The sequence below is a fragment of the Xyrauchen texanus genome, chromosome 5 (genome assembly GCF_025860055.1).
Source record: "Xyrauchen texanus isolate HMW12.3.18 chromosome 5, RBS_HiC_50CHRs, whole genome shotgun sequence".
Classification (NCBI taxonomy): Eukaryota; Metazoa; Chordata; class Actinopteri; order Cypriniformes; family Catostomidae; genus Xyrauchen; species Xyrauchen texanus.
This window is the reverse complement of record NC_068280.1, coordinates 9,421,909-9,438,900: the sequence shown is the minus strand read 5'-3', so window position 1 is coordinate 9,438,900 and position 16,992 is coordinate 9,421,909. Positions and strand designations below refer to the sequence as shown.

The window sequence follows — 16,992 nt, the reverse complement described above, 5'->3', positions numbered from 1 at the left end:
CATTAATTTTTAAATAATTTTAATGCAAAATCTGGCTAAAAACAAGAAATTAATTTTGTTAAATAAAGTTTACATATTGAATTTAATGAAGTCTACAAACCCACAGAATGACTTTTTACAGTGTACCCCCATATGAAAGTACCATACTTCAAAGTTATGAACAACATGTTCTCATCTAAAGAATTACTTAGACTTCGCTTTGGTATTGATGATAATGCATGCACATTTTGTGAAAATTATGTTGAAACTACGAACCATGCAACCTGGTACATATATTTTGGTGTGACATACATAACTGGATACAGCAAAATATCTCTTCATTCCCGACTTCTATCTCCAGAGACGACATAAAATTTGGTTTGATATTGCAAAGCAAAGACAATGAACTCTGTTGTAATACAATTATGTGCCTTGCTACATTTTTTATCCACAAGTGTAGAACTATAAAATCATCCCCAAAATGTGTTATTTATTTTATAAATGAATTTAAATTGTATTTGAAATCTTAAAAAACTCTAAAAGGTCCAAAAGAACAAAAATTGTACGACATCCTAAAACACTTCCCGACTATAGAAAATAACTGAATTGGACTGAATTCTCCCCTGTTACGACAATGTCTTATCACTGGGTTATTTATTTCATTTGATTATTATTTTATTATTATTCATGTTATTAAGAGCTGTTTCCTCTGGCTGTTTTCTATATATCCTTATACTGAAGTTGTGGATTATATGTTGCCATGTTTGTTTGTAAATTCTGCAATAACATTTTTTTTTTTTAATTTTTAATTTTAACTCTGCTCTTCAACACTTAAAAAAGTAACCAGCAGGAGGAGTGAAGATAACCGACCTGATATATTTTACGTGGGGTAAGAGGACGTGACTATTCAGATGATAAATAATAGTATAGTAAATATGGCATTTTGTGGACAAACTATTGTTATCATGGTTATTTTAAGGGAAATATAGTAAATTTACTTTTAAGGGGGAAGGAAATCCCTATTCGGATGGAATGGAATTAGTTTACCGGACGTACACTGGTGGCCAAAAGTTTGGATAAATGTAGAGATTTTGCTGTTTCGGAAGGAAATTGGTACTTTAATTCACCAAAGTGGCATTCAACTGATCACAAAGTATAGTCAGGACATTACTGATGTAAAAAAAACAGCACCATCACTATTGAAAAAAATCTAGACAGGCCCCATTTCCAGCAGCCATCACTCCACCACCATATCCTTGAGTAATCATGATAAATTGCTAATTTGGTACTAGAAAAATCACTTGCCATTATATCAAACACAGATGAAAGCTATTTGGTTTGTTAAATGAAGCTTGTCAAATTTGTCAAAAATGACAAAAAAGAAATGGCTTTCTCTAGAAACTCACCAGTCAATCATTGTTTTGAGGAATGAAGGCTATACAATGCTTGAAATTACCCCAAAACTGAAGATTTCATACAAAATTGTACATTACAGTCTTCAAAGTCAAAGGACAACTGGCTCTAATAAGAACAGAAAGAGATGTGGAAGGCCAGATGTACAACTAAACAAGAGGATCAGTCTCTAGTTTGAGAAATAGATGCCTCACATGTCCTCAGCTGACAGCTGCATTATTTTCTCCCCTTTTCTTCTCAACTCCCTTTTCTTTCAACTAAGGGTTTGCATGCAACGTCGCCATTATCGTATGGCTTTACGCTATGTTGTTCACCTTTCGGCAAAGATACCTCAAACAAACTCTTCCCTAGTCGGAGGGATTATCAAATGTTGTTTATCTTTCAACAAAGATACTGCACAGCAATGCTGGCCTAAAGTAGGGCCGCATACCATGTTGTTCATCTTTGGCAAAGATTCTGCACAACTAGGGGCAACCCAATGCACTCCAAGTCCTCATGGTGGCGTAGTGACTTGCCTCAATCCGGATGGCGGAGGATGAATCTCAGTTGCCTCCGCGTCTGAGACAGTCAATCCGCGCATCTTATCACGTGGCTTGTTGAGCGTGAATGTGAACTCAATATGTGCCCCACCGAGAGCGAGAACCACATTATAGTGACCGCGAGGAGGTTACCCCATGTGACTCTACCCTCCCTAGCAACCGGGCCAATTTGTTTGCTTAGGAGGCCTGGCTGGAGTCACTCAGCACTCCCTGGATTTGAACTCGTGACTCCAGCGGTGGTAGTCAGTGTCAATACTCACTGAGCAACCTTTATCCCTCTCTGAGGCTTGATTAGCCTGATTAGGGGCTGGGTGTGCAGAATCAGGACCCGTCCCCGCCCTCCACCCTGTCACAGTATCTTAACCCTATTGAGCTTTTGTGGGATCAGCTAGATAATAAGGTGTGTGAGAAGTGCAGGACAAAACAGCCACATCTATGGGAAGTGCAACATGAAGCGTGGGGTGAAATGTCATCTGAGTATCTGGACAAACTGACAGCTAGAATGGCAAGGATCTGCAAAGCTGTCATTGCTGCACGTGGAGGATTTTTTGATGAGAACTCTTTGAAGTAGTTTAAGATGTTCTGAACATTTTTTTTCTTCAAATTATAACAGTAATTTTTCACATGATTAATGTCCTGACTATACATTGTGATCAGTTGAATTAATCACTTTGGTGAATAAAAATACCAATTTCTTTCCGTAAATTCAAAATCTGTACATTATTCCAAACCTTTGGCCGCCAGTGTATGTCCGTATGTTTTTAATGCAGATGTCTGTAAATGTATCATGGATTTACATGGGACTTAAGCAATGTCTGTAGAAATAACAGATATGGGTGTGTCTTCTGCATTTACACACTGTCAACACATAACTGACCTATCAGAATATTTACGGCAGTGCTGATTAATTATGCAGTAAATATTAAACATGATCATATACTCTATCTAGGATTATTAGAAGAAAATGATTGGAATATCTGGCAAAATACAACAGAACTGCTGATATTAGCAAGCCTGAAATCCTATATTACACTCTTGAATAAAAAATATGGACAATCCGTTCACATTATATTTGTCCCTCTGCAAAATATGTTCTGAAACATGGGGGGAATACCAAAATATTACATACTTGTGTAGCTACTTACACAGGATAAGCGGTTGACGATGGATGGATGGATGGATGGTGTAGCTACTTTTCTCATGTTATAGCCTATGCATCAGTCCAAAGTCAACAGCCAGCATTATCTGCAGTTCATCTGAAGTGAAGCAATTTCTGTTGTCTTCTCTTGACCAACATCCACTTCAGACTAGGGTTGCAATGGTATGAGGATTTTCACGGTATGATAACAGTCTCAGAAAATATCACGGATTCATGGTATCACTGTATACAGTATCACACAATTACTATTATCAGTGAAAATAGAAGTTTTTTTTATTTATTGAGCAAACACTTTATTATAATTGAAACATGAAACCATTTTTTGAAGCAGAATTCATTATTGAGTGATATGTGATGCTTACTCCAATGCATACTAATCACTTTCATACTAAATATACTTTATACTAAAACAAATACCAGAGACCGCTTAGACAAATGTCTCATGTGCTGAGAATGTGCTAACGTGCTAACCATAAAAATATAAATCATAAAAGTTTAAGAACCACTTAATGGTCAGAATGGCAACCTTTTGAATCATGCTCACGCCAGAGAACTATTGTACCTCGACCTGATTTCCCGACCTCACCGCCCTGCTCAGATTTTCAATCCTTTTGCCATTTGAATTGGCTAGTGAACTTTCACCGGATCCACTTGTGAGGTGTGATTCAAATTTTTTACAAAATGAGCAAAGCCTATTCCGATACCATTTTTAAGGTAAAAAGAAAAATGAAATGAGTGAAATGCATGTTCTCAATATGCAGGGGCAAATGTCAAATGTAGATAAAATTTAGGTTTGTGTAGGTGGCATTTAGCGTATTATCCGGTGTGAAAACTTGCCAGTTGTAACAGACACCAAAATTCGCAGACAGTGCTGTGATGCTTACATCAATGAAGCTACATCAGGTCCTTTCCCACCTACTGTCCTGGTACTTCTCCTTTAGTAACTTTCTAGATGAGAACTACGAGGAACGGAACACTGGAGGAGACCTTTCACCTCTTGCATTCGCATAGGGTTCATCTTAATCAGCTCCCTAGTTCAGTTGTCAGGGCACTGATCAGTGAGTTGGCCATTTTAAGGGCTATCTCAATTGCAAAATTGTTCCAGTGCAGTGAAACGTTTGCTAAAAAATCTCACAATGCACCGTAAATCCAGGGAGCATCGTTGCTCACTATGTTCCCTTATGGGAAACGTCGCCATGTCTTCTCAAGTCCCTCAATCATTAGAAGACTAGCATACGTGTAAATATATGATGTCAAAGCCTTATTTTCGATTCATGTAAATGCTTTTAGAAAATTATTAGTTTCACTTTTCTACCTCCAAAAATGGCGACATTCACTTTCTCTTACCTTTTTTTTTATTAAATTTTCCAATTAAATGCTGTTGATTGAGCTTACTTATTTTGAACCCATGTGTTCAAAAACACCCCAAAATCGCCAACATTTTGGCTGAGCTAATCAGTGTAAGAGAACTGCCTGGAATAACTTGTCAGTTGCATTGACACAGAGTTTTCCATATTTTCTAACCTTTTACTTGTTTCACACCTCCATCCAGTGACCGCCCTTCATTCAAGAACAGGAAGCAACCCTCTTTCTTTGTTCCTTTGTTTTTGTGCATCACAGCCTTAAAGTCTGAGTCTCAAAATAGCACTAACACTCAAAAAGATCTTTATGCAATCAGTCTTGTTACTCCTCCTAATGGCCCACAACATGATGATTTTATAAAGGATGACATACTCGCTTCTGTCTTTAATTTGTAAGATATAAATGCCTAGCCATGCATTTGTATTAAACAGGCAAGTGTAAAATACAGGATGCTGACTAAAGCTATAAAGGTTTACAATTGTTTAATAATTGCTTACACAATTGTTGGGCACAACCCATTTTTACCAAGCACATGAAATTAGAATGCTTGTTAAATTAATCAGATACTTGGTAATAGGCAATAAATGGTAATCAAAACAATTATCTTACACCCCCTAATTTTTCTGTGTTTGTCACTGTTCCTACTAAAGTGGTGATATTTGTCAGGGTTGAAATTGTAAAATTAAGATGGTGGCAGAACCATATAAAAAACTATCAATTATTGAGTCAGGATCACTAAGGAAGTGGCACTAATGAAGGAGAGAGGCATTATTTCACGTAAAGAATAGGTTCACCAATCCACATTACAAGAGATAAGAAGAGATTGTGACATTGAATGTGTTTGACCAGTTCAAGAAATATTCTGGGTTTAGCACAAGTTGAGCTCAATCGACAGCATTTGTGGTGTAATGTTTATAAATACAAACATTTATTTTAATTTGTCCCTCCTTTTCTTAAAAAAAAAAAAAGTCTGGGTTACAGTGAGAAGGGAATAAAGCCAATCCATATACATTAAGTACTAACCTTTTCTGTGTAAAGTTACATTCAGTATTACAACTTCTTTGCCACGATGACGTAACACTGTTAATCCTAATTATAGTAATTTAGAAGCCCATTTTAACAGAGGAATTAATGTAAGTGCTTTTATCAAATTAAAAAGAGTCACAATTCTGCATTTAAACCCTAAAATAAATAAATAAAAGGCCACATTCCCTTTTTTTTTTTTTTACCACAAATGCTGTAGTTTGATCTTAAATTGTATTGAACCAGGAATATTTATTTGCCCAGATGAAAACAAAGACGGTCAGTGAGCATGACCCACTGTTATCTTAATAATACTTATTTTCTTTTTGATATTTACATTTTCATATTTCTTTGTTTTTATCTTTAATTAAGTCATCTAACTTGCTTTTTAATGCATTTTGTACATGCATTAAGGGACTAGGTTCCTTATTCTCAAGAGATCTGTTACTCTATTCCTATGAGATTGTGTGATGTGTCAGCCATTAGAGAGTGTCCTAAAAATAAAAATCTGCACCTGTCTGACTGGTTGGATTGGCAGCCAGGTGTGTGCACTGAATAGCCTAACTGTATGTTTGTGTGATTGCCCATTGGTATGCAGACACACCTGTTTCCAGGAGGTCTTCACGCAATAGTTAAGGTTTCTTATACACCACATACGGAGCAGAACAGAACCAAGGCAAAAAATAAACAACTGGGATGAGAAAAGGACTGAAAAGTGGTTGATTTTCAAAGGAACATCTATGCAGGTAAACTTGTTGTTGAAATTTATTCTATCTGTGAATTCATCTATATGTGTGAAGGTAAAAGTGTTTATGCAAGGTTGGTTTCTACTTTATGTACCATGTGCTCAGTATAAATGGTCACAATATGTGATTTCTGTTACTTTGTAGCAACAACATATTTTCTATTTACGTGCCCTTACTTGAGGGAAATTTGTTGAAAGCAGCCCTATTATCATTAAGCATAGGACGTTTCATGATGCCTTTTGTTTCTTTTCTACATTTTAGACACAGAAACACACACACACACACACACATACACATACACACGCGCCCACACACACAAACACACACACACAAACGTTGGGTTTCCATGTTTTATGGGGAATTTCCATAGACATAATGGTTTTTATACTGATTTATAAGCTGTTTTCCTCATGGGGACTGACAAATTAAATATAATTAAATATTAAATTAAATTGTCCCCAAAACGTAAACAATTTCGGGTTTTACTATCCTTATGGTGACATTTGGTACCCACAAAGTGATAAATACACACTCACACACACACACACACACACACACACAATGTGTGATATGTTTTCAATCAGTATGTTTTCTGGCTCTGGGGTGGATTTGGTTAAACTTTAACAGCTTTTTAAAAGCTGACAAAAATTGGGAGTGTTTTATCCTCTCTGTGCGTATCCTCTCATAGCTGTGTGTGGCTGGTCAAACTTCATTCCATCATTTCAGTTAACAACAGTTTAGAGTGACCGAAAAGGATTCTGTATCATTGTATGCCAATTCTTTAACACATTCCTTATCTTTGATGGGTGGGTGAGTGTAATTTCAATGTCCACTCTAGCATCCAGAGACCCAAGCATGACTGCTGTGTGCATATTCTGTTTCTATTTATGATTTGTAACTAAACTCAGCAAAAAAAGAAATGTCCCTTTATTCAGGACACTGTATTTTAAAGATAATTTTGTAAAACTACAAATAACTTTACAGATCTTTATTGTGAAGTGTTTAAACAAAGTTTTCCATGCTTGTTCAATGAACCATAAACAATTAATGAACATGCACCTGTGGAATGGTCATTAAGACACTTACAGACGGTAGGCAATTAAGGTCACAGTTATAAAAACTTAGGACACTAAAGAGACTTTTCTACTGACTCTGAAAAACGCCAAAATAAAGATGCCATGTTCGTCGGATATCCAATGATGCTGGAAGTGATGATTCTACCTGACCAATCAGTGATCTGCAGGATTTTGAAGTCACATTTAGTATCGGTTCGGCTTCCTTGGAACCTCGACCGAGGTGGTACTAAAAAAAGTTCAGGAACCAGGTACTATCCACAGTGGAAAGCCCCCAAAAAGCAAGCAGAGTCGAGCTGAGTCGAGTTGTACAGTGCAGTGGAAAAGCCCCATTAGACATACTGCATGGAGGCATGAGGACTGCAGATGTGGCCAGGGCAATAAATTGCAATGTCCGTACTGTGATATGCCAAAGACAGCGCTACAGGGAGACAGGAAGGACAGTTGATTGTCCTTGCAGTGGCAGATCACGTGTAACAACACCTGTACAGGAATGGTACATCTGAATGGTACGGGACAGGTATAGGATGGCAACAACAACAGCCCGAGTTACACCAGGAATACACAATCCCTCCATCGGTGCTCAGACTGTCCTTAATAGGCTGATAGAGGCTAGACTGAGGGCTTGTAGGCCTGTTGAAAGGCAGGTCCTTACCAGACATCACCGGCAACAATGTCGCCTATGGGCACAAACCCACCTTCGCTGAACCAGATGGGACTGGCAAAAAGTGTCTTCACTGACGAGTCACGGTTTTGTCTCACCAGGCGTGATGGCCGGACTCGCGTTTATTGTCGAAGAAATAAGCATTACAATGAGGCCTGTACTCTGGAGCGGGATCGATTTGGAGGCGTAGAGTCCATCATGGTCTGTGGCGGTGTGTCACAGCATCTTCGGACTGAGCTTGTTGTCATTGCAGGCAATCTCAATGCTGTGTGTTACATGGAAGACATCCTCCTCCCTCATGTGGTACCCTTCCTTCAGGTTCATCCTGATATAACCCTCCAGCATGACAATGCCACCAGACATACTGCTCGTTCTGAGCGTGATTTCCTGCAAGACAGGAATGTCAGTGTTCTGCAATGGCCAATGAAGAGCCCGGATCTCAATCCCATTGAGCACGTCTGGGACCTATTGGATTGGAGAGTGAGGGCTGGGCCATTCCCCTCAGAAATGTCTGGGACCTTGCAAGTGCCTTGGTGGAAGATTGGGGTAAAATCACACAGCAAGAACTGGCAAATCTGGTGCAGTCCATGAGGAGGAGATGCACTGCAGTACTTAATGCAGCTGGTGGTCACACCAGATACTGACTGTTACTTTTGATTTTGATAAAAATAATAATTTTATATATAAATAATCTAGGGTTATAGTTTTCGTAAAAATTGATGTCCTCATATATTCAACGCAATGAGTCATATGACAAAACACATGGACAGTGGAGATTGCCTTTGGGGAAAACATCAACAAAATTATATTGGTAAGAAACCTAATTACATTTTTATATTTAAACCTATTTGAGTCAAAAGATTAGAGTCTCTACTTTCTTACAATATGCAATTTTTTACATTTGAGCGATTTATCGCGAAATGCCATGCTGCTAAACATAATGTACACTATAGAGGACAATAGCACTAGGTTTTCATTAGGAATCCTATATTTACTGTGCATTTTCACATTGAGATTAAAAAATTTGCTTTCAGAGGCTTTATATGGAGTTAGGATGAAAACAAGTTGAATTTTTAACTGTTCTGAGACCAGTGCAGACAGACAGCACACTGGAGGCTAAGTCATTTGCTAAATTTGGAGCAAGGGACCAAACGAGCATCCTATGGCTTTCCTGTAAAGGCAAGTGCATTTAATCCAAATTTATGATCAAAAGTTCCATTTCAGGCTGCAGATGATGTTTGAACCACTCAACATGGTTGGCAGACATGGGACAATGGTAATGGTTATCATGTATAATCAGGACGATGCTGGCCATTACTTGTATCAGAATAAATAATGCAAATTTTCAAATTGGTAAAATGCTTCAGCACTGGCTATCACTTGTTAGTTTGACAGTGCAAAAGAGACCATTGAGATTGTGTTGCCAAAGTAGAAAACACAATGTAACATAAAAGTTAAATCAAGTCAAATAATTGTTATTTGCATAGTGTTATATTTGTGCTTTTTCCGATACACATTGTTCCAAAGTAGCTTTACAGAAAGTAAAATATCTGTAACCGCTGTCAGCTGTAATATCTGTAATGTCTCAAAAACATGAACAACCGGTACTCCTGAAAACATTATAAACAATTTCATAAAAAAAAAAAACCCTATAGCTTGGTATTATTTAAAATTTCACAACTTAGTCCCGCTGTCCATGTTGTTTTGTCATATGATGCTTTGCATCGCAACTTTAACCTTTTACTCACAGATCAGAGTGTCCTGAACTGAGAGCAGGGGGGTGAGGTGAGGCATTGTGCGAGCTGTGTGAGCTGTGTCGATAGTCTGTGTTCCGCTACTGCAATCGAGACCTTGAATAATGTATAACATGCAAAAGGGAAGCAGTTGGAGTTTCTGGTACTACGCAGACTGCGTAATATGTGTATAGGGAGTGGTGGTACTGAAATTATACATTTTGTATAGCAAAGCCAAAATACAACGTATTGGGTTGCGGGGTCGCATGAGGCTAGAGTATCCACTAAAGGTTTAAAATAAATAAATGTCAATAGCAAAATTGGTAAGGGACTTGGAAGACAAATGGTTGTGTAGAGTTTATACTGTATGTATAGGTGTGAGTGCATGTATTGATGATGACAATATAATCCACTTACACTCTTTCCATTTCTTTTCCAAAACCAGTTTGCATGTTTTCAGATAAACCATGTCACTTTCTACTGAATTCCTGTCAGAAGATCAGTTTACCTGCTCTATTTGCTTGGATATCTTCACCAATCCTGTCTCCACACCCTGTGGCCACAGCTTCTGCCTATCATGCATCACATCCTACTGGGAAGGTCAGGTAAAAACCTGCCTCTGTCCTCTGTGCAAGGAGAGCTTCCGCAAGTGCCCTGAGCTCCACATTAATCACACACTTAAGGAGATCACTGAACAGTTTAAACGGATGGCAGAGTCCACTGGGAGTCCTAGGAGTTTAACTGCAGACACGCCGACCAATACTTTTTCTGTACTAAAGCCTGGGGTACAGCACAAACCAGAGCTCCCTGAAAGGCTATTTTCAGAGATGAGAAGCCGCTTCCAAAAATCTGCATCCAGTGATTCTGTGGTATCTCCACAGCCTTTGTTGGCTTCAAATGATTCTTATTCTTCACCTGTTTTCATGGCACCTAAACAGAGCCCTAGTGTGATTCGAACCAATGGAGGTAGTTCCAGTGGGCCACAGTGTCCCAGACACGGGCAGAATTTGGAACTATTCTGCAAGAATGACCAGACATCCATTTGTGCATTATGTGCAGAGAGGGAGCATCAGGGGCATTCTGTAGTGGATGCCAAGAGAGATATGACTATTAAGAAGGTTAGTGTGAGACTCTAGTGTGTCTGTAATGGTTAAGTGTAAATGAATTGTAGTGTACATGCCCATAGAATTATACTGTATAATAGCATAGTGTAATAGAAATTATAATAGAATAATTATAGGTCATAGAAATGTAGAGGTAGGGCTTAGTCAACACCTGAGTGTGTTGTGTTTACATTTTGTTTCGGTGTTTAGTCCCAGTTGCGTATCATGGAGGTGGAGTTGCAGGGTTTGATCACAGTCAGAGAGAAGAAGATAGAGGAGATCCAAACATCACTAGCAGAAATTCAAGTATGTGTATCTATGCTAATGCTTTACATATTATATATGTTCTTATAAATATAATATAAAGAAGATATGTGTATTTTTTTGTCAAAATACGTTGTTCTATCCCGGCTTAATGGAATAGTTATGATAATTCTCTCATCATTTACTCACCCTTATGCCATCTAAAACTCGTACAATCTTTCTTCAGCAGAACACAAACAAAGATATTTTGAAGTTCGTATACTGTGTTTTAGTCCATACAATGTTAGTCAATGGGGTCCAAAACTTTAAAGCTCCAAAAAGTACATAAAGGCAGCATAAAAGTTCAAGGTTTTCACACCCAGTTTGACTGTTTGGAAAATACATACGTTAATTCAAATGATACCATCAAACTATCACTGTCTTGAAACCCACACTGTGTTCCAACTGGGCCGGATGTCAAGATTTATAGTGAATAAGGACTCAAATTGTGGTCTATTTCTCACCCAAAACAATTGTGTATCTTCAGAAGACTTAATCCACTCGAGAAGTATGGATTACATTTATGCTGCCTTTATGTCCTTTGGGAGATTGAAAGTGTTGGACCCATTGACTTACATTGTTTGAATAAACGGACATCATTTTTCCTTTAAAGTATCTTTGTTTGTGTTCTACAGAAGAAAGAAAGTAATTTGATTTTGAAACGGCATGAGGCTTTTTCATGAGTAAGTTATAACAGAATTATCATTTTAGGGTGAACTATCCCTTTAAGTAAGCCATTGGTAGGTTGATCCTTCAAAAGTGTAAAAACTGTGGATCTGTTGCACTATGAAAGCATTGAACATCCCGACCCACTCAAAATAGCAACCATAGAATGAGTTTGGGGATGGACTATCTGTTTGTTTTACCAATGAATGACAGTCGGTAGTGCTCAGGAACCGTCATTATTTTAGTAATTTGTTTGTTATTAGTGGAACAGAAATTACATGCTTTACCTTTGTTTGTTCACCCAAAAAAGAAAATTCTCTCATAATTTACTGACCCTTATGCCATCCAAGATGTGAAGTTCCTCTTTCCACATTCTCTCTTTACATTCTTATTTACCACTCTCACTATTCTTTATCTCACTTGCTTGACATAAGGTGAATGCAGAGCGAGAGGCAGTGGGTACTGTGCGTATGTTTGGTGCCTTGATGAGTGCTGTTGAGAGGTCCCAGGCTGAGCTTCTGGAGGTGGTGGAGATGGGACGCCGTGCTGCAGAGCTTCGCTCTCAGGCCTTCATCCGAGACCTGCAGATGGAGATCTCTGAACTAAGAAAAAGATGCAGCACCCTCAATCAGCTTGTCCAGTCCCAAGATCATTTAACTTTCTTTAAGGTATATTATTTAAGGTATATTTCTTATAAAAAAAAAAAAAAAACCTGCATTTTGTTGTTGTTGTTATTTTCTACTTGATCTGCCTCTGTCAATCCTTTAAAAACTGCAATCTTGACTTAGTGCCATATTTTTCATGGTATATTTTTCCCAGACTTTCTCTAAGCCTAAGGTTTAAACAACTTGAAATTATGAACTTCACCAGTTGAGAGTTTTTTCCCCATCTATATCCCAATGTGTTACCCAATTTTTCAGTTATTGCTCTACATGTCCTCAGTCCCTTTATCTATGTATCTTTTCAGACATATCCAGTCTATAGTAGTTTCCCTGTGACAAAGAGCTGGGCAGAAGTGGCCTTGACCCCTGATCCTACTTCAGGGGTAGTGTTGAGAAACGTCACTCAGATGGTGGAGGAGTTTCAGGAAAGGCTGCAGAGATTGTCAGAGATCTGTGAGATTGAGTTTATTTAAAAACTGATCATAAGCAGATATTCCAGAACATCCTCATATAATATACACATACATAAGCACTTTTGTATTATGTACATAAATTATTTTGTAATTTAATGAATGGTTTGAATTGTGTCAGTAGCACTTTGAATATTCAAATTCATTTTTTTTAAATATTGTATGTTTAATATAATTTAGATTTAAAGAGCAAAACATCGCTCTTTGCATGCATGTATCACTCTGTTTTCAGTGTCTCTGAAAATGTTTGTGACTCTGGTATGTCTTGTTGTGCTGTCAGGTTTGCACTCTACCACAGAAAACTCACTAGAAAATGATCAAACAAGTAAGTTTTTCAATTTCGTAGTTTCCCCCAGTCCACTCCATTTTCATCTTCCAGAGTAATACTTCATAATGTCTCTGCAGAAAACTGTTATTACTGAATCTATGTAGTTGACCACTTTTCAAAAAGACCGGAAGTCATTCATTTTCAATGAGAGCCAGCGTCTCTCGGCGGCGAGAAGCGGCGCGGCAAGTCTTGGGCGGCGTGGGCGTCAGATGGAAGTTCAAGTGCAGTCAACATTATGGTAATGAGCTGTGACGCGGTTTGGCGGCAACCTATTGGAATATAGAAGTGCTCTGCTCTAGCGAAGTCTAGAGAACATAACCGTTTAAACTTTGGTTCCCACCAAACATTCGTTCCGAAGATAAAATGGAGGAGAAACGAATTATTGCCGTGACGGGTTTCCCTGTAATATATGACCAAGACCAGAGTTATTATTACAAATGTATTTTATTTTGATAACAAACAACTATAATGTTAATTACTTTCTGCCATCGATCGATTTCTTATTTTCACATTTTAAAGAGTTCATGAGGATATACGCTACTTGTGATAGGTCGGCAAAAAGTAAATTGTCGACATGTCTGGATGTTTAAATTGCGGCCCCTTTAAATATAGTTCACAAAACAAAGCATTCTGAAAAACGTTGCCGCCTATTTCAACTACGTCAGAGCGTCCACGAGCGTCCTTGAGCGTTGAAGGCAGGGCAGCCAGAGCGAATTTTGACGCTCTCGCCGCTTCTGGCGTGAACGTACAGTGATTCAACTTCCCGCGTGTACTATCTGCACAGATATCAACAGCGCAACTGGGTTGTAGGTTGCCAGGTTGAAGTCACAAATGGGTTGAAATGTGTCGATTGGACAACCTTGGAATAATATATTGATGTGATTATTCATATGACGAGGATGGGGCGGGAGATGGGTGTGAAATACGGGAGACTACCGGGAAAAACGGAAGTGTTGACAGATATGATATTAGTTAAAGATACCCAATATAAAGTCTTCCCCAAAGACAAATGATGAACGGTTTTAAATTTACATGGCCTCACTTTTCACTATATTTATACCTCTTTACATAATCAAAGTAAACCAACTTACAAACCGTTGAAATTTGAAGAAAATTTTCATTGTAAAGAGTACAAATTAAATGCGTAATTTTCCACACACATAACTTTTAAAGATTAAAGTGTTGTACCGAGTCACCAAAATGTGCTGTTTTATATGTATATGTTATCATATATTTCTAGTTTATTATCTAAATTATTTATACTTTTTCAATTGTTTCTCTACCTGTAGAACTGTGGAGAGTGCAGGAATATGCAAGTATGGGATCATTTCGATACTCTACACATTATAAAGCACTAAATATTTTCCATTGTATGTCACCACATTTAAACATATTCTTTTTACCACTCTTTGATTTCTCCTTTCAGTGGACTTTACCCTAGATCGAGACTCAGCCCATCCACGTTTGATCATCTCTGAGGATGGTAAACAAGTGCGCTGCAGTGACCGCTACCAAAATGTGGCCGATACACCCGAGCGGTTTGATCGTGTGGTGTGTGTACTTGGATGCCTAGGTTTTAGCTCTGGCCGCCATTACTGGGAGGTCCAGGTGGGCGAGAAGACAGACTGGGATCTGGGCATGGCTAGCCGCTCCATCAACAGGAAAGGGAAAATAGCCGCTAGCCCAGCTAATGGTTTTTGGTTCTTAAGTCTGCGTGACAAACAGGATTATGTCTTTCGCACAGAACCATCAACACCTATATACCTAAACCCAAAACCCCAGCGTATCGGTGTGTTTGTGGACTATGAAAAAGGTCAAATGTCCTTTTTTAATGCAGATACAAAGTCACAGATTTTTACCTTCTCAGACACATTTACAGACACTTTATATCCCTTCTTCAGCCCGTGCACTAACAAGTCTGGCAAAAATGAGGCGCCCCTTATCATATGTCCTACCTATCTAGCTGACCGAAGCTGGCTGACTGAAAAATTAAACAATATGGGATGGAAATAAAAAAAAGCATACATGGTACATTCAATTTATTTAATTCCAAAATGTTTTAAACACAAATTATTGCTTACATTGTAAAGAAGTTAGCATAGCATGGCTTTCTATGTTATGTAATACAATTTAAATATGCCCTTACAAAATGGGAAGGGAATATGGGGATAGTTTACTATTAACATGATCAATTCACTGGCTTGATGAATTCAATGTCAAACAACATGTAAAACTGTAATCCAATTGAAGTATAATTCATTTTACTATGTCTTTTTATATATAGAATTTGATTTAACAAGGAATAAAAACATAGGTGGTAATGCTATTTGAGCCCCTGATTGTAATATGACTTCCTATTTCCTTTGTATTTAAATCAGCCAAGCATAAAAATGTTCAAATGATTTTGTGTGTTATGGTGAAATAGTTTTTAAAATTATAATAAATAATAATAATAAAAACTTTATTTGACTGCATTTCTTCGTCTTGTCCTCTCAATATTGGGTCCTCTATCAGAAGAGCCTAAATGTTTTTTTTTGTTTTATTTTCTGGGATCTTCTGAACTGAAACCATTGTAATGTATTTCTGAGATGAGACGTTGCGTACTTACTGACACACATAGGAATGTCCTTCTAAATGACCTAGTTGAAAGCCTTCTACAATAACGGCAATATTCTAACATTGGCTATGGTGTTTGAGGCCCGCCCTCTTAGGCATAAAGCTGTCCGCTATAAAAGCAGGTGTTCAAACACCATTTCTCAGAATTATGTGACTGAGGGACAAAGAGCGCATCGCTCGCACCTCAAAGAACTCTGAGTCTTGTAGTGTGGCCAGCATTCGCAATGTCTCGTTCCCTTTGTCTCAGGGAACCGAGGTTACATACCTAACCGAAACGTTCCCTTAAGACTCTGTACACTTGACATTGCATCCTTGCTGGTGCATATGGGGAACAGAGTCCCATCACACCGCACTACACAGCATATCCATCCCAGAGAGGAAACATGACGCTTCAGTCTCAAAATGACCCTCATGGTCAGCCAGGAGGGGAACACTCAGAATATATATATATGAACTATGGTCATATAGTATGGATTAACCCCTTCATGAACCCATTCGGAAAGGAAGATTATTTATAATGACATGCCTGTAACTTTGGTAACACAATGGTCTGAATGCCGGCAGTTGTGCAAAGTGACAAGGAGGTACTTAAAAAGAGGGGCATTAATTGCACAGGAAGATGTAATCACCTGCTGGGCATTGCTGCCTGTCGCACCTCCTCCAGTGCCCATGGGTCAGCTGCAGGGTCATCAGCCAGAAACCACCGTTCACCGACGTTTCGCTCCTTTAATTCTGGAATGTCTCCTGGTGGCGGAGCAGTGACAGGGACGTCTCCCTGTCACCCCCTGCAGCTGATAGCTGTTCTCCCTGCTGCTGTAATCTGGGGTTAGATGTTCTTCCCCCAACTCCTATCTTTCCTCCTCAGCCAGAGCCAAAAGCTACCTTTCTCTGCCTCCTCTGCCAGATCCTTTGTTGCCCTCCTTAGCCTCCCTCCGGTCACTCCTGCTTCCCTCAAGAGGCGTATGGTTGATACCCCAAGGAAACCTCGGCATCCGACCTCCACTGGGTGGATGGTCGTCTTCCAGCCAGCCTCCCGGCACTTCGGCAGCGAGCTCTGAGTACTTGGCCTTCTTCCGTTCAAAGGTGGCCTCGATCCCCTCCTCCAGTGGTACAGTGAGCTCGATGAGGTGCGTCGATCTCGCCTTGGTTGACC

General features: G+C 38.8%; 1 protein-coding gene across 1 annotated transcript; it reads left to right on the top strand.

The window, feature by feature from the left end:
• Positions 1-6,075: 6,075 nt before the first annotated feature.
• On the top strand, positions 6,076-15,638 carry LOC127644193 (E3 ubiquitin-protein ligase TRIM69-like). The gene is made up of 8 exons (XM_052127250.1): positions 6,076-6,221; positions 10,137-10,809; positions 11,005-11,100; positions 12,198-12,431; positions 12,731-12,878; positions 13,176-13,220; positions 14,513-14,539; positions 14,650-15,638. The coding sequence occupies exons 2-8, from the start codon at positions 10,159-10,161 to the stop codon at positions 15,234-15,236; spliced, it is 1,788 nt and encodes a 595-aa protein (XP_051983210.1). The 5' UTR covers positions 6,076-6,221; positions 10,137-10,158; the 3' UTR covers positions 15,237-15,638.
• The last annotated feature ends 1,354 nt before the right edge of the window (positions 15,639-16,992 follow it).